The sequence below is a fragment of the Bombina bombina genome, chromosome 5 (genome assembly GCF_027579735.1).
Source record: "Bombina bombina isolate aBomBom1 chromosome 5, aBomBom1.pri, whole genome shotgun sequence".
Classification (NCBI taxonomy): Eukaryota; Metazoa; Chordata; class Amphibia; order Anura; family Bombinatoridae; genus Bombina; species Bombina bombina.
In genome coordinates, this window is record NC_069503.1 from 1,137,339,691 (window position 1) to 1,137,359,087 (window position 19,397).

General features: G+C 42.1%; 1 protein-coding gene across 1 annotated transcript in view; it reads right to left on the reverse strand.

The window, feature by feature from the left end:
* The window catches only part of LOC128661190 (ranBP-type and C3HC4-type zinc finger-containing protein 1), a gene marked incomplete in the record, with an annotated part of 490,387 nt that overhangs the window by 352,574 nt on the left and 118,416 nt on the right, over window positions 1–19,397 (reverse strand). The window contains 1 exon segment of the mRNA XM_053715433.1: window positions 2,746–2,862. Coding sequence (XP_053571408.1) covers window positions 2,746–2,862 — 117 coding nt within the window.

The window sequence follows — 19,397 nt, forward strand, 5'->3', positions numbered from 1 at the left end:
CTTATAAAGCAAAATTGATCAAATTCCTTAAATGACAGTTTCAGGAATGGGAAAAAAATGCCAGTGAACAAGCTTCTAGCAACCAGAAGCAATAAATAATGAGACTTAAATAATGTGGAGACAAAAATGACGCCCATATTTTTTAGCGCCAAAAAAGACGCCCACATTATTTGGCGCCTAAATGCTTTTGGCGCCAAAAATGACGCCACATCCGGAACGCCGACATCTTTGACGCAAAATAACGTCAAAAAATGACGCAACTTCCGGCGACACGTATGACGCCGGAAACGGAAAATAATTTTTGCGCCAAAAAAGTCCGCGCCAAGAATGACGCAATAAAATGAAGCATTTTCAGCCCCCGCGAGCCTAACAGCCCACAGGGAAAAAAGTCAAATTTTTGAGGTAAGAAAAAATATGATAATTCAATGCATAATCCCAAATATGAAACTGACTGTCTGGAAATAAGGAAAGTTGAACATTCTGAGTCAAGGCAAATAAATGTTTGAATACATATATTTAGAACTTTATAAATAAAGTGCCCAACCATAGCTTAGAGTGTCACAGAAAATAAGACTTACTTACCCCAGGACACTCATCTACATGTTTGTAGAAAGCCAAACCAGTACTGAAACGAGAATCAGTAGAGGAAATGGTAAATATAAGAGTATATCGTCGATCTGAAAAGGGAGGTAAGAGATGAATCTCTACGACCGATAACAGAGAACCTTATGAAATAGACCCCGTAGAAGGAGATCACTGCATTCAATAGGCAATACTCTCTTCACATCCCTCTGACATTCACTGCACGCTGAGAGGAAAACCGGGCTCCAACTTGCTGCGGAGCGCATATCAACGTAGAATCTAGCACAAACTTACTTCACCACCTCCCTTGGAGGCAAAGTTTGTAAAAACTGATTTGTGGGTGTGGTGAGGGGTGTATTTATAGGCATTTTAAGGTTTGGGAAACTTTGCCCCTCCTGGTAGGAATGTATATCCCATACGTCACTAGCTCATGGACTCTTGTTAATTACATGAAAGAAATCATCCTATAATATAAAAGGCCATGAATGTTTGTCCGAAGCTGTCATGCACAGTAGAGACTGCGCGGGGACAAACATACCTGGCCGTATGGAAGGATCAGCCAGTGGGCGGGAACGGGTGTTGCCGGGCTGGAGCAGCCGTGGCGGGAGGGCGCGGCCGATCGGGAGCAGGTGTGGTGGGGCGTGGCCAGACAAGAGCGCGGGCGGGTGGGACCGCTGCACTGCAGAAAATGGCCCGTGTACAGGGGCTTTAGGACTAGTAACAGCATACATAATTAAGATTTTTTTTAAACCAAGGTTTATTAATAATGTCACACATAAAAGTGAAACTAAAAACTGACATTTTTTTAACCATCAGAACTAGGTCTCTATTATCCTTTACAACTAATAAAGGACTTAAAGGGACACTGAACCCAATTTTTTTCTTTCATGATTCAGATAGAGCATGAAATTTTAAGCAACTTTCTAATTTACTCCTATTATCAAAAGTTCTTTATTCTCTTGGAATCTTTATTTGAAATGCAAGAATGTAAGTTTAAGATGCCGGCCCATTTTTGGTGAACAACCTAGGTTGTCCTTGCTGATTGGTGGATACATTCATCCACCAATCAAAAACTGCTGTCCAGGGTACTGAACCAAGAAAAAAAAGCTTAGATGCCTTCTTTTTCATATAAAGTTAGCAAGAGAACAAAGAAACATTGATAATAGGAGTAAATTAGAAAGTTGCTTAAAATTGCATGCTCTATCTGAATCACAAAAGAAATAATTTGGGTTCAGTGTCCCTTTAAGTTATTGCCGACATAGACAGGGTCTTGGCAATCTCCAAATATATCCAAAAGGAAATAGATTTCAGCTGCACCTATTAATAAAACAACCCAATTTTTTTCTTTCATGATTCAGACTTTCTAATTTACTTGTACTATCAATTTGTCTTTGTTCTCTTGCTATCTTTATTTAAAAAAACAGGAATTTAAAGCTTAGAGCCAGCCCATTTTAGGTTTAGCACTCTGGATAGTGCTTGCTTATTGGTGGCTACATTTAAGGAACCAATAAGCAAGCATAACCCAGGTTCTGAACCAAAAGTGGGCCGCCTCTTAAGCTTTATATTCCTGCTTTTTAAATATAGATAGCAAGAGAATGAAGAAAAAATGATAATAGGACTAAATTAGAAAGTTGCTGCTTTATCTGAATTAAAGAAAAAAAATTGGGGTTAGTGTCCCTTTAATGGACACTCACTGGGGTCTTATGATTATGATTGGGTAATCTGCTAAAGAAGGAAATAAGTGGGGAAGGAGGGAGACTTATGATTGGGTATGTGCTGAAGAAGGAATAAGTGGGGAAGAAGGAAGAGTGATAAATGGGCAATCTGATAGAAAAGTAACAAGGTGGGGGAAGGAGGGAGATTAATTGTGCTGAGAAATAAATGTGTATTGTAGAAGGGAAGGCATCAGTAGTGTTGTATTATACATAGGGAAAGAGCACTGTACTGCAAGAAGGGAAAGAGCACTGTACTGCAAGAAGGGAAAGAGCACTGTACTGCAAGAAGGGAAAGAGCACTGTACTGCAAGAAGGGAAAGAGCACTGTACTGCAAGAAGGGAAAGAGCACTGTGTTGGGCAACATACAGGATAAGTACTATGGATAGGAATAGAAGGAATGATAAATACAAATTATGGTTGCTGTAGTATCACCAGCACAGCACTTACCTTTTGTAGGCATATCAGCGAGAGTCATGGCAGGTACCGCATCTGTAGACAGCCCCTTCACTGGGCTACTGCTGGCAACATGCTTATTTAACAGAACACTGCCATGATTCTGTGCAGCTGCAAATTAAACACACCAGATTACAGATTAGGCCTTTATGCAACTAAAACAGTTCTATAAGTAACTTTTTAATGAAGGAACGCCAATGAAATCTCTAGATACTCCAGCTATTATCAACATTTATGTACATGTAAACAAGGAAGTGCAATCAGTATCAATTGCTCATTTGTACTTATATTTACATGACACATATTAAACAGCACATGTAATACACAAATATAAAAAACAACACATTTAAGATACAGTGACAAACCCTACACAAAAAAAGTTGGTGCTTGTGATCCACGGCTGATAACACTTACGTTGCCTGCTGTGTTCCTCACTGTGGACTGTCAGGTAAGTGAAGGCAGAACTGAGCAAAAGGCTGATTAAGGATTCAAACACTCATATTGTGGTATTAAAGGGACATTAAACTCAAAATGTTTCTTTCATGATTCAGATAGAGCACAATTTTTAAACAACTTTTACTTCTATTACCTAATGAGCTTCATTCTCTTAGTATCCCTTGTTGAAGAAACAGCAATGCACATGGATGAGCCAGTAGCATGACATATGTGCAGCCAACAATCAGCAGCTCCTGAGCCTACCTAGGTATGCTTTTCAACAAAGGATACTAAGAAAACAAATGAGAAAATATAAGTAAATTGGCTAGATGTTTAAAATTGCATGCGCTATCAAAATCATAAAAGAAAAAAAAATTGGGTTTCATGTTCCTTTAACATAATTGCATTTCTCTCTATTTTAGTTAGACTGCTTAATTTTGATTGGTTAGCACTAACCTTTAAACACAGTAGAAGCCAAACTGGCAACAAGAACAGCCAGAGATTAAGGCAGAGGGGACATGGCTAGTTTAGAAACTTTAAAGGCATAGAAAGATCAAAGTTCAAACATGCATTAATGCTTTTTAGTTTTAAATAGAAGCATTTTTGCAGAATACTTCCATTAGAAAAAATCCGTCTAGCAAACGTTATTACTTTTCCGAGGCATATACACATATGCTTCATGTGACTAGAGAATCAGGATTCAGACACCATGCATACTCAGACAGAGGTATATACAGCTTCAGTGAAGCATAAACTTGTGTTAGACAAGCCGCTGGTGACTCTCTGGTGCACGTGATACAGCATATGTGCGTATACTACTGGAAAACAGTAAGAACTTTAACTAGAACCATTTTTGCCAGTAGAAGTATATTGCAAAAAATATTCTATTTAAAAATTAAATGAACCCATGCACATTTCCATTTTGACCTTTCTGTCCCTTTAAATGATTGTGGCTCACTGACAGCATTCTCTTTGCTCCTGTCCTCTTGAGTTGGAAGGTCTATTTTTTGTATGAGGGTTGATACTTAGACGATGTGTCCTTTACGCATTTCTATTATTCTAGGGGAACAGTTTTTGCTTTGAACAATGAATTCTAAAAACTGTGGCACATGTTTGAGAAGGGGTTGAGGGAGAGACACACACAGGTCTTAACAAATTTTAATATCCAGGGACCCACAGCTCCTAGAAGATTACTATTGGCTTTTATAGAATATAAATTTACGTGTTGCTCTTGTAAAATCTAATTTCAAAAGTATCTACGTCACAGTGGGAGGTCAGCATTTCCAGTTTGTCTGGCTTTTCCTTAGGGTCTGGTTAAGTTGGACACTGCCAAAGGTATGGAAAAACTCTGGTCTCATGGAGCCAATGGTTTCCAGTCAGTTTAGAGCCTCTTGTGCTGAATTCCAGATAGCCAAGGTTTATGGTCAGTCATCCAGAGGAAACAATTATTCTGGAAGCAAAAACAGAATTTATGCTTACCTGATAAATTACTTTCTCCAACGGTGTGTCCGGTCCACGGCGTCATCCTTACTTGTGGGATATTCTCTTCCCCAACAGGAAATGGCAAAGAGTCCCAGCAAAGCTGGTCACATGATCCCTCCTAGGCTCCGCCCACCCCAGTCATTCGACTGACGGACAGGAGGAAATATATATAGGAGAAACCATATGATACCGTGGTGACTGTAGTTAGAGAAAATAATTCATCAGACCTGATTAAAAAACCAGGGCGGGCCATGGACCGGACACACCGTTGGAGAAAGTAATTTATCAGGTAAGCATAAATTCTGTTTTCTCCAACATTGGTGTGTCCGGTCCACGGCGTCATCCTTACTTGTGGGAACCAATACCAAAGCTTTAGGACACGGATGAAGGGAGGGAGCAAATCAGGTCACCTAAATGGAAGGCACCACGGCTTGCAAAACCTTTCTCCCAAAAATAGCCTCCGAAGAAGCAAAAGTATCAAATTTGTAAAATTTGGCAAAAGTGTGCAGTGAAGACCAAGTCGCTGCCTTACATATCTGGTCAACAGAAGCCTCGTTCTTGAAGGCCCATGTGGAAGCCACAGCCCTAGTGGAGTGAGCTGTGATTCTTTCAGGAGGCTGCCGTCCGGCAGTCTCATAAGCCAATCGGATAATGCTTTTAAGCCAAAAGGAAAGAGAGGTAGAAGTCGCTTTTTGACCTCTCCTTTTACCAGAATAAACAACAAACAAGGAAGATGTTTGTCTGAAATCTTTAGTAGCCTCTAAATAGAATTTTAGAGCACGGACTACGTCCAAATTGTGTAACAAACGTTCCTTCTTTGAAACTGGATTCGGACACAAAGAAGGTACAACTATCTCCTGGTTAATATTTTTGTTGGAAACAACTTTCGGAAGAAAACCAGGCTTAGTACGCAAAACCACCTTATCTGCATGGAACACCAGATAGGGCGGAGAACACTGCAGAGCAGATAACTCTGAAACTCTTCTAGCAGAAGAAATTGCAACCAAAAACAAAACTTTCCAAGATAATAACTTAATATCTACGGAATGTAAGGGTTCAAACGGAACCCCTTGAAGAACTGAAAGAACTAGATTTAGACTCCAGGGAGGAGTCAAAGGTCTGTAAACAGGCTTGATCCTAACCAGAGCCTGAACAAATGCTTGAACATCTGGCACAGCTGCCAGTCTTTTGTGAAGTAAAACAGATAAAGCAGAGATCTGTCCCTTCAGAGAACTTGCAGATAATCCTTTCTCCAAACCTTCTTGTAGAAAGGATAGAATCTTAGGAATTTTTATCTTGTTCCATGGGAATCCTTTAGATTCACACCAACAGATATATTTTTTCCATATTTTATGGTAAATTTTTCTAGTTACAGGCTTTCTAGCCTGAATCAGAGTATCTATTACAGAATCTGAAAACCCACGCTTTGATAAAATCAAGCGTTCAATCTCCAAGCCGTCAGTTGGAGGGAAACCAGATTCGGATGTTCGAATGGACCCTGAACAAGAAGGTCCTGTCTCAAAGGTAGCTTCCATGGTGAAGCCGATGACATATTGACCAGGTCTGCATACCAAGTCCTGCGTGGCCACGCAGGAGCTATCAAGATCACCGAGGCCCTCTCCTGATTGATCCTGGCTACCAGCCTGGGGATGAGAGGTAACGGTGGGAATACATAAGCTAGGTTGAAGGTCCAAGGTGCTACTAGTGCATCTACTAGGGTCGCCTTGGGATCCCTGGATCTGGACCCGTAGCAAGGAACCTTGAAGTTCTGACGAGACGCCATCAGATCGATGTCTGGAATGCCCCATAATTGAGTTATTTGGGCAAAGATTTCCGGATGGAGTTCCCACTCCCCCGGATGGAATGTCTGACGACTCAGAAAATCCGCTTCCCAATTTTCCACTCCTGGGATGTGGATCGCAGACAAGTGGCAGGAGTGATCCTCCGCCCATTGAATTATCTTGGTCACTTCTTTCATCGCCAGGGAAGTCCTTGTTCCCCCCTGATGATTGATATATGCAACGGTCGTCATGTTGTCTGACTGAAACCTTATGAATTTGGCCTTTGCTAGTTGAGGCCAAGCTCTGAGAGCATTGAATATCGCTCTCAGTTCCAGAATGTTTATCGGGAGAAGAGACTCTTCCCGAGACCATAGACCCTGAGCTTTCCGCGCCCAGACCGCGCCCCAGCCCACTAGGCTGGCGTCGGTCGTGACAATGACCCACTCTGGTCTGCGGAAGCTCATTCCCTGTGACAGATTGTCCAGGGTCAGCCACCAACGGAGTGAATCTCTGGTCTTTTGATCTACTTGAATCGTCGGAGACAAGTCTGTATAATCCCCATTCCACTGTCTGAGCATGCACAGTTGTAATGGTCTTAGATGAATTATGTCCATTGTTGCAACCATCAATCCTATTACTTCCATGCACTGCGCTATGGAAGGACGAGGAACAGAATGAAGTACTTGACAAGAGCTTAGAAGTTTTGATTTTCTGACCTCTGTCAGAAAAATCCTCATTTCTAAGGAATCTATTATTGTTCCCAAGAAGGGAACTCTTGTTGACGGGGACAGAGAACTTTTTTCTTTGTTCACCTTCCATCCGTGAGATCTGAGAAAGGCTAGGACGATGTCCGTATGAGCCTTTGCTTTTGACAGGGACGACGCTTGAATCAGGATGCCGTCCAAGTAAGGTACTACTGCAATGCCCCTTGGTCTTAGAACCGCTAGAAGGGACCCTAGTACCTTTGTGAAAATCCTTGGAGCAGTGGCTAATCCAAATGGAAGTGCCACAAACTGGTAATGCTTGTCCAGAAAAGCGAACCTTAGGAACTGATGATGTTCCTTGTGGATAGGAATATGTAGGTACGCATCCTTTAAATCCACGGTAGTCATAAATTGATTTTCCTGGATAGTAGGTAGGATCGTTCGAATAGTTTCCATTTTGAACGATGGTACCCTGAGAAATTTGTTTAGGATCTTTAGATCCAAAATTGGTCTGAATGTTCCCTCTTTTTTGGGAACTATGAACAGATTGGAATAAAATCCCATTCCTTGTTCTCTTATTGGAACTGGATGTATCACTCCCATCTTTAACAGGTCTTCTACACAATGTAAGAATGCCTGTCTCTTTATTTGGTTTGAAGATAATTGAGACCTGTGGAACCTTCCCCTTGGGGGTAGTTCCTTGAATTCCAGGAGATAACCTTGAGAAACTATTTCTAGCGCCCAAGGATCCTGAACATCTCTTGCCCAAGCCTGAGCAAAGAGAGAAAGTCTGCCCCCCACTAGATCCGGTCCCGGATCGGGGGCTATCCCTTCATGCTGTTTTGGTAGCAGTGGTAGGCTTCTTGGCCTGCTTACCCTTGTTCCAGCCTTGCATTGGTTTCCAGGCTGGTTTGGGTTGTGAAGTATTACCCTCTTGCTTAGAGGATACAGAATTAGAGACTGGTCCGTTTCTGCGAAAGGGACGAAAATTAGGCTCATTATTAGCCTTAAAAGACCTATCCTGTGGGAGGGCGTGGCCCTTTCCCCCAGTGATGTCTGAAATAATCTCTTTCAAATCAGGTCCAAATAATGTTTTACCTTTGAAAGGAATGTTAAGCAATTTTTTTCTTGGAAGACACATCCGCTGACCAAGACTTTAGTCAAAGCACTCTGCGCGCCACGACAGCAAACCCTGAATTTTTCGCCGCTAATCTAGCTAATTGCAAAGCGGCATCTAAAACAAAAGAGTTAGCCAATTTAAGTGCTTGAACTCTGTCCATAACCTCCTCATACGAAGATTCTTTACTGAGCGATTTTTCTAGTTCCTCGAACCAGAAACACGCTGCCGTAGTGACAGGAACAATGCATGAAATTGGTTGTAGAAGGTAACCTTGCTGTACAAAAATCTTTTTAAGCAAACCCTCTAATTTCTTATCCATAGGATCTTTGAAAGCACAACTATCTTCGATAGGAATAGTAGTGCGTTTGTTTAGAGTAGAAACCGCCCCCTCGACCTTGGGGACTGTCTGCCATAAGTCCTTTCTGGGGTCGACTATAGGAAATAATTTCTTAAATATAGGGGGGGGGACAAAAGGTATGCCGGGCCTTTACCACTCTTTATTTACTATGTCCGCCACCCGCTTGGGTATAGGAAAAGCGTTGGGGGGCACCGGAACCTCTAGGAACTTGTCCATCTTACATAATTTCTCTGGAATGACCAAATTGTCACAATCATCCAGAGTAGATAACACCTCCTTAAGCAGTGCGCGGAGATGTTCTAATTTAAATTTAAATGTCACAACATCAGGTTCAGCTTGATGAGAAATTTTTCCTGAATCTGAAATTTCTCCATCAGACAAAACCTCCCTCATGGCCCCTTGAGATTGGTGTGAGGGTATGTCAGAACAGTTATCATCAGCGTCCTCTTGCTCTTCAGTGTTTAAAACAGAGCAATCGCGCTTTCTCTGATAAGTAGGCATTTTGGATAAAAGATTTGCTATGGAGTTATCCATTACAGCCGTTAATTGTTGCATTGTAATAAGTATTGGCGCACTAGATGTACTAGGGGCCTCCTGTGTGGGCATAACTGGTGTAGACACAGTAGGGGATGATGTAGTATCATGTTTACTCCCCTCATTTTAAGGAATATCATTATCTGTTGCAATACTGTCCTTACTTTGTTTGGACACTATGGCACAATTATCACATACATTTAAATGGGGAGACACATTGGCTTTCATACATATAGAACATAGCTTATCTGATGGTACAGACATGTTAAACAGGCTTAAACTTGTCAACAAAGCACAAAAAACGTTTTAAAATAAAACCGTTACTGTCACTTTAAATTTCAAACTGAAAACACTTTATTACTGAATATGTGAAAAAGTATGAAGGAATTGTTCAAAATTCACCAAAATTTCACCACAGTGTCTTAAAGCATTAAAAGTATTGCACACCAAATTTCAGAGCTTTAACCCTTAAATTAACGGAACCGGAGCCGTTTTTACATTTAACCCCTATACAGTCCCAGAATGAGGCTCTGTCTATAACTAGAAAGGCCCCCATCTGAAAAAGGTGTCCAACACAGTGCCTGCCGTTTTTCTAAACGTTCCCCAAGATTATAATACCAATAATTAGTTAGTAATCTGCATAATATGCCTAGTAAAGCAATTGTTTTAGCCCAGAAAAATGTCTACCAGTTTTTAAGCCCTTTTTGAAGCCCTTTATTCTTTTATGTTTAACTAAGAAAATGGCTTACTGGTCCCCATGAGGGGAAATGACAGCCTTCCAGCATTACATGGTCTTGTTAGAAATATGGCTAGTCATACCTTAAGCAGAAAAGACTGCTAACTGTTTCCCCCAACTGAAGTTACTTCATCTCAACAGTCCTGTGTGGAAACAGCAATTGATTTCAGTTACTGTCTGCTAAAATCATCTTCCTCTTACAAACAGAAAACAGAATTTATGTTTACCTGATAAATTACTTTCTCCAACGGTGTGTCCGGTCCACGGCGTCATCCTTACTTGTGGGATATTCTCTTCCCCAACAGGAAATGGCAAAGAGCCCAGCAAAGCTGGTCACATGATCCCTCCTAGGCTCCGCCTACCCCAGTCATTCGACCGACGTTAAGGAGGAATATTTGCATAGGAGAAACCATATGGTACCGTGGTGACTGTAGTTAAAGAAAATAAATTATCAGACCTGATTAAAAAACCAGGGCGGGCCGTGGACCGGACACACCGTTGGAGAAAGTAATTTATCAGGTAAACATAAATTCTGTTTTCTCCAACATAGGTGTGTCCGGTCCACGGCGTCATCCTTACTTGTGGGAACCAATACCAAAGCTTTAGGACACGGATGAAGGGAGGGAGCAAATCAGGTCACCTAAATGGAAGGCACCACGGCTTGCAAAACCTTTCTCCCAAAAATAGCCTCAGAAGAAGCAAAAGTATCAAACTTGTAAAATTTGGTAAAAGTGTGCAGTGAAGACCAAGTCGCTGCCCTACATATCTGATCAACAGAAGCCTCGTTCTTGAAGGCCCATGTGGAAGCCACAGCCCTAGTGGAATGAGCTGTGATTCTTTCGGGAGGCTGCCGTCCGGCAGTCTCGTAAGCCAATCTGATGATGCTTTTAATCCAAAAAGAGAGAGAGGTAGAAGTTGCTTTTTGACCTCTCCTTTTACCTGAATAAACAACAAACAAGGAAGATGTTTGTCTAAAATCCTTTGTAGCATCTAAATAGAATTTTAGAGCGCGAACAACATCCAAATTGTGCAACAAACGTTCCTTCTTTGAAACTGGTTTCGGACACAGAGAAGGTACGATAATCTCCTGGTTAATGTTTTTGTTAGAAACAACTTTTGGAAGAAAACCAGGTTTAGTACGTAAAACCACCTTATCTGCATGGAACACCAGATAAGGAGGAGAACACTGCAGAGCAGATAATTCTGAAACTCTTCTAGCAGAAGAAATTGCAACTAAAAACAAAACTTTCCAAGATAATAACTTAATATCAACGGAATGTAAGGGTTCAAACGGAACCCCCTGAAGAACTGAAAGAACTAAATTGAGACTCCAAGGAGGAGTCAAAGGTTTGTAAACAGGCTTGATTCTAACCAGAGCCTGAACAAAGGCTTGAACATCTGGCACAGCTGCCAGCTTTTTGTGAAGTAACACCGACAAGGCAGAAATCTGTCCCTTCAGGGAACTTGCAGATAATCCTTTTTCCAATCCTTCTTGAAGGAAGGATAGAATCCTAGGAATCTTAACCTTGTCCCAAGGGAATCCTTTAGATTCACACCAACAGATATATTTTTTCCAAATTTTGTGGTAAATCTTTCTAGTTACAGGCTTTCTGGCCTGAACAAGAGTATCGATAACAGAATCTGAGAATCCTCGCTTCGATAAAATCAAGCGTTCAATCTCCAAGCAGTCAGCTGGAGTGAAACCAGATTCGGATGTTCGAACGGACCCTGAACAAGAAGGTCTCGTCTCAAAGGTAGCTTCCAAGGTGGAGCCGATGACATATTCACCAGATCTGCATACCAAGTCCTGCGTGGCCACGCAGGAGCTATCAAGATCACCGACGCCCTCTCCTGATTGATCCTGGCTACCAGCCTGGGGATGAGAGGAAATGGCGGGAACACATAAGCTAGTTTGAAGGTCCAAGGTGCTACTAGTGCATCCACTAGAGCCGCCTTGGGATCCCTGGATCTGGCCCCGTAGCAAGGAACTTTGAAGTTCTGACGAGAGGCCATCAGATCCATGTCTGGAATGCCCCACAGGTGAGTGACTTGGGCAAAGATTTCCGGATGGAGTTCCCACTCCCCCGGATGCAATGTCTGACGACTCAGAAAATCCGCTTCCCAATTTTCCACTCCTGGGATGTGGATAGCAGACAGGTGGCAGGAGTGAGACTCCGCCCATAGAATGATTTTGGTCACTTCTTCCATCGCTAGGGAACTCCTTGTTCCCCCCTGATGGTTGATGTACGCAACAGTTGTCATGTTGTCTGATTGAAACCGTATGAACTTGGTCCTCGCTAGCTGAGGCCAAGCCTTGAGAGCATTGAATATCGCTCTCAGTTCCAGAATATTTATCGGTAGAAGAGATTCTTCCCAAGACCAAAGACCCTGAGCTTTCAGGGATCCCCAGACCGCGCCCCAGCCCATCAGACTGGCGTCGGTCGTGACAATGACCCACTCTGGTCTGCGGAATGTCATCCCTTGTGACAGGTTGTCCAGGGACACCACCAACGGAGTGAGTCTCTGGTCCTCTGATTTACTTGTATCTTCGGAGACAAGTCTGTATAGTCCCCATTCCACTGACTGAGCATGCACAGTTGTAATGGTCTTAGATGAATGCGCGCAAAAGGAACTATGTCCATTGCCGCTACCATCAACCCGATCACTTCCATGCACTGAGCTATGGAAGGAAGAGGAACGGAATGAAGTATCCGACAAGAGTCTAGAAGTTTTGTTTTTCTGACCTCTGTCAGAAAAATCCTCATTTCTAAAGGAGTCTATAATTGTTCCCAAGAAGGGAACCCTTGTTGACGGGGATAGAGAACTCTTTTCCACGTTCACTTTCCATCCGTGAGATCTGAGAAAGGCCAGGACGATGTCCGTGTGAGCCTTTGCTTGAGGAAGGGACGACGCTTGAATCAGAATGTCGTCCAAGTAAGGTACTACCGCAACGCCCCTTGGTCGTAGCACAGCTAGAAGGGACCCTAGTACCTTTGTGAAAATGCTTGGAGCAGTGGCTAATCCGAAAGGAAGCGCCACGAACTGGTAATGTTTGTCCAGGAATGCGAACCTTAGGAACCGATGATGTTCCTTGTGGATAGGAATATGTAGATACGCATCCTTTAAATCCACCGTGGTCATGAATTGACCTTCCTGGATGGAAGGAAGAATAGTTCGAATGGTTTCCATCTTGAACGATGGAACCTTGAGAAACTTGTTTAAGATCTTGAGATCTAAGATTGGTCTGAACGTTCCCTCTTTTTTGGGAACTATGAACAGATTGGAGTAGAACCCCATCCCTTGTTCTCTTAATGGAACAGGATGAATCACTCCCATTTTTAACAGGTCTTCTACACAATGTAAGAACGCCTGTCTTTTTATGTGGTCTGAAGACAACTGAGACCTGTGGAACCTCCCCCTTGGGGGAAGTCCCTTGAATTCCAGAAGATAACCTTGGGAGACTATTTCTAGCGCCCAAGGATCCAGAACATCTCTTGCCCAAGCCTGAGCGAAGAGAGAGAGTCTGCCCCCCACCAGATCCGGTCCCGGATCGGGGGCCAACCCCTGAATCAGTAATTTCTCCCTCAGACAAAACCTCCCTGGCCCCATCAGACTGGGTTAGGGGCCCTTCAGAGATATTAATATCAGCGTCGTCATGCTCTTCAGTATCTAAAACAGAGCAGCCACGCTTACGCTGACAAGGGTTCATTTTGGCTAAAATGTTTTTGACAGAATTATCCATTACAGCCGTTAATTGTTGCATAGTAAGGAGTATTGGCGCGCTAGATGTACTAGGGGCCTCCTGAGTGGGCAAGACTCGTGTAGACGAAGGAGGGAATGATGCAGTACCATGCTTACTCCCCTCACTTGAGGAATCATCTTGGGCATCATTGTCATTATCACATAAATCACATTTATTTAAATGAATAGGAATTCTGGCTTCCCCACATTCAGAACACAGTCTATCTGGTAGTTCAGACATGTTAAACAGGCATAAACTTGATAACAAAGTACAAAAACGTTTTAAAATAAAACCGTTACTGTCACTTTAAATTTTAAACTGAACACACTTTATTACTGCAATTGCGAAAAAACATGAAGGAATTGTTCAAAATTCACCAAATTTTCACCACAGTGTCTTAAAGCCTTAAAAGTATTGCACACCAAATTTGGAAGCTTTAACCCTTAAAATAACGGAACCGGAGCCGTTTTAAACTTTAACCCCTTTACAGTCCCTAGTATCTGCTTTGCTGAGACCCAACCAAGCCCAAAGGGGAATACGATACCAAATGACGCCTTCAGAAAGTCTTTTCTAAGTATCAGAGCTCCTCTCACATGCGACTGCATGCCATGCCTCTCAAAAACAAGTGCGCCACACCGGCGCGAAAATGAGGCTCTGCTTAAGCTTTGGGAAAGCCCCTAAGGAATAAGGTGTCTAATACAGTGCCTGCCGATATTATTATATCAAAATACCCAGATAAAATGATTCCTCAAGGCTAAATATGTGTTAATAATGAATCGATTTAGCCCAGAAACAGTCTACAGTCTTAATAAGCCCTTGTGAAGCCCTTATTTATGATCGTAATAAACATGGCTTACCGGATCCCATAGGGAAAATGACAGCTTCCAGCATTACATCGTCTTGTTAGAATGTGTCATACCTCAAGCAGCAAGAGACTGCACACTGTTCCCCCAACTGAAGTTAATTGCTCTCAACAGTCCTGTGTGGAACAGCCATGGATTTTAGTTACGGTTGCTAAAATCATTTTCCTCATACAAACAGAAATCTTCATCTCTTTTCTGTTTCTGAGTAAATAGTACATACCAGCACTATTTCAAAATAACAAACTCTTGATTGAATAATAAAAACTACAGTTAAACACTAAAAAACTCTAAGCCATCTCCGTGGAGATGTTGCCTGTACAACGGCAAAGAGAATGACTGGGGTAGGCGGAGCCTAGGAGGGATCATGTGACCAGCTTTGCTGGGCTCTTTGCCATTTCCTGTTGGGGAAGAGAATATCCCACAAGTAAGGATGACGCCGTGGACCGGACACACCTATGTTGGAGAAATCTTCATCCTTTTCTGTTTCAGAGTAAATAGTACATACCAGCACTATTTTAAAATAGAAGAATAAAACTACATTTAAACACCAAAAAACTCTTAACCATCTCCGTGGAGATGTTGCCTGTGCAACGGCAAAGAGAATGACTGGGGTGGGCGGAGCCTAGGAGGGATCATGTGACCAGCTTTGCTGGGACTCTTTGCCATTTCCTGTTGGGGAAGAGAATATCCCACAAGTAAGGATGACGCCGTGGACCGGACACACCAATGTTGGAGAAAAAAAAATCAAGAAACCTTATATGGCTAAGTACCAGCTCAACAGTAGAAATTATCACTGATTGACAGCCCTGAGGAAGTACCTACCGAAAGGTATTGTATGACAAACCGCGTGTTGGTGATATGTTTGGATGCACAAATAATCTATGTGTTGCCTTATACAATGTAAATTTCCCAGAAAGTGGCATGTACGTTGTAGACTCCTGTAGGGTATGCCAACGAGAACCCGAGGAGGACTTGAAGTGAGGCTTATTGCCGCAGTCATGTTTATAGTCCTGGAGCTCTGAAGGAAAGCTTGTGTGACCAGAGGAAGGAGACCTTAAGTGCAGTTTGTAACTGCAGTTGTTGTACAGCTCTGGATCCTGTGAGGCTAGTGACTTGAGCAGTGTGGAAGATGTGGTGAGCATATATAGAACTTTCATGCTTGAACTCTTCATATACTGATATGAGAAGATATCTAAAGGATAAAGTGTGAATGAGGAACTCAAAGAACAGTTGCATCCCATGTATGTCTGCTTCTCTGCAATTAACCCCTTGTATCTTTAATGCACACTACTATATGCAAATATCCCAGACTTGTTAAAGCATATATTACTCCAAGGGGATGGCATATGGTAGCATCACGGACTGTAGCTGAGCACACTTACGGACATGAGTGGCAGCTCAAGGTATCTATCTAACTGCATGTTGTATTTGCTCTCATCTGCAAATAACCCTTGAAGAAAAAAAAAGTTTTAAGTGAGAAACTGTACCAACACCAAGGATCTCTACTGAGCAGATGCATTTGTAATGTATTTCTCTATTGGGTAAAATAGCAGTTATAATGAGTTGTAACTCCAACTAATAACATAACTGTGTGGATCCAGGCAGAACTTTATTAACACTTGCTATGAAACAGCGCTAAAACATCTGTATGCAAGTCATCTTTTAAGTTATGTGGTTCCCATGCATTTAATATGCTGTTATTGAATTGGTGCTGCTGGTCTCTTGTATAAGCTACTATAGATCTAAGTTTTTAAGAAGTCTTCGTTTTTAAGGAAATAATACATTTTGATGTGCACTGTTGCTTTAAATATATTTTTATCACTTTTGTATAAAAGTGTGCTGAAGTCCCTGTCCTTAGTGAGAAATCAGATGAATTGATTTTAGCTTTCTCTTTTCTTCTACTTTTGATATACAATATTTAAGGGTCTGCACCAACTGATGATTTCTTACAATAGTTTGCTCATAGATATAATTTTTTCTATCTTATCCTACAGTAATCTTTTTTTTTTTTTTTTTTTTTAACTAAAGCATAAAAAGTTAGGACTGGAGAAACTAGTGATCCTCAGGTGATGCAGAAGCCAAGGCTTACTTGCGAGGCTGGGCCCCAAAAAAGGTCCTCTGCTTGTCCTACTTGATTTTTAGATTTGTTCAAGGTAGAATATTAAAAACAGAAACAGTTAAATACTAGTCTGAAACGCCAATAGATCTGCAGGCGCAATACTTACATACTTTGCTGTTTTATCTTAATACCATAAAATATATATCCCTGCGTGATCATGCAAAAAAAAAGAGACATGAATCCCATTATTTTCATGTTGACCCTGGCCGAAAAGAAAATTACTTTTTTTCTTTTTTTTAACTACAGTGTATGTAGCGGAGAGAGCTTGTAAGCGGGACCACTCCAACAAATGGGCATGGTCAGTTGTACCGTAGGGCGTGATCTGCAGTGAAACTGGTGGAGCTCTACAAGGGACAGCGTGGGTAAAGCCAGACAGCAATACGAGGTAGGCGTGTTGTGTTTTGTTTTGGGTGTAGTTATCAGTGCGTTGGGCATGGCTGCACTGATCCTCTCTCATCGTATCTCCGCCTACTTCCTGGTTCAGGTCCCACACTGACTCGTTAGATTACATGTCCCGAGCCCCAAATAGAGTTTGGCTGTCATCTATCACCAGGATCACTGGACTTAGCTACGACCTTACGAGTAAGGTGGTTATAGAAAGTTACTGCACTTTTTTTGTATACACACTGTCTGGTGGGTGCTAATGTGTACCAACTGTGTGCGAGCTTGGGGCTTATGCATATATAGGATGCGTATATATTTGCCTCATGCAAATGTAATTTGTACGCGCATGAGGCTGATGTATGAGCACTGTATATGAGGCTTATACATATTCACTGTGTGCGCATAGGGATTATCCTCCTTTGTTACTACTATATACAGTATTCAGAACTTTGGTTTAATTCTAAAAAAAAAAAAAGGTACTGCTGGTTCAAATATCATCATGTCATGATACTTATGTGTGTGCTCTGTGTACCATGCCAGTGCTAAGGGTAGGCATGTAACTAAATAGAATGGGTCATGTCATGATACTTATGTGTGTGTGCTCCGTGTACCATGCCAGTGCTAAGAATAGGATGTAACTCAATAGAATGGGTCATGTCATGGTACTTATGTGTGTGCTCCGTGTACCATGCCAGTTAAGGATAGGATGTAAATCAATAGAATGGGTCATGTCATGGTACTTATGTGTGTGCTCTGTGTACAATGCCAGTGCTAAGGGTAGGCATGTAACTCAATAGAATGGGTCATGTCATGGTACTTATGTGTGTGCGGTGTGTACCATGCCAGTGCTAAGGGTAGGCATGTAACTCAATAGAATGGGTCATGTCATGGTACTTATGTGTGTGCGGTGTGTACCATGCCAGTGCTAAGGGTAGGCATGTAACTCAATAGAATGGGTCATGTCATGGTACGTATGTGTGTGCTCTGTGTACCATGCCAGTGTGAAGGGTAGGCATGTAACTCAATAGAATGGGTCATGTCATGGTACGTATGTGTGTGCTCTGTGTACCATGCCAGTGCTAAGGATAGGATGTAACAATAGAATGGGTCATGTCATGGTACTTATGTGTGTGCTCTGTGTACCATGCCAGTGCTAAGGATAGGATGTAACAATAGAATGGGTCATGTCATGGTACTTATGTGTGTGCTCTGTGTACCATGCCAGTGATAAGGATAGGATGTAACAATAGAATGGGTCATGTCATGGTACTTATGTGTGTGCTCTGTGTACCATGCCAGTGATAAGGATAGGCATGTAACTAAATAGAATGGGTCATGTCATGTTACTTATGTGTGTGCTCTGTGTACCATGCCAGTGCTAAGGGTAGGCATGTAACTAAATAGAATGGATCATGTCATGATACTTATGTGTGTGCTCTGTGTACCATGCCAGTGCTAAGGGTAGGCATGTAACTAAATAGAATGGGTCATGTCATGATACTTATGTGTGTGTGCTCCGTGTACCATGCCAGTGCTAAGAATAGGATGTAACTCAATAGAATGGGTCATGTCATGGTACTTATGTGTGTGCTCCGTGTACCATGCCAGTTAAGGATAGGATGTAAATCAATAGAATGGGTCATGTCATGGTACTTATGTGTGTGCTCTGTGTACAATGCCAGTGCTAAGGGTAGGCATGTAACTCAATAGAATGGGTCATGTCATGGTACTTATGTGTGTGCGGTGTGTACCATGCCAGTGCTAAGGGTAGGCATGTAACTCAATAGAATGGGTCATGTCATGGTACGTATGTGTGTGCTCTGTGTACCATGCCAGTGTGAAGGGTAGGCATGTAACTCAATAGAATGGGTCATGTCATGGTACGTATGTGTGTGCTCTGTGTACCATGCCAGTGCTAAGGATAGGATGTAACAATAGAATGGGTCATGTCATGGTACTTATGTGTGTGCTCTGTGTACCATGCCAGTGCTAAGGATAGGATGTAACAATAGAATGGGTCATGTCATGGTACTTATGTGTGTGCTCTGTGTACCATGCCAGTGATAAGGATAGGATGTAACAATAGAATGGGTCATGTCATGGTACTTATGTGTGTGCTCTGTGTACCATGCCAGTGATAAGGATAGGCATGTAACTAAATAGAATGGGTCATGTCATGTTACTTATGTGTGTGCTCTGTGTACCATGCCAGTGCTAAGGGTAGGCATGTAACTAAATAGAATGGATCATGTCATGATACTTGTGTGTGCTCTGTGTACCATGCCAGTGCCAAGGATAGGCATGCAACAATAGAATGGGGGAGAGTGGTACATGTTTGGTCCTCTTTAGGCAGAAATTGGAATTGCACATTTTCGGCAGCCCAAATTT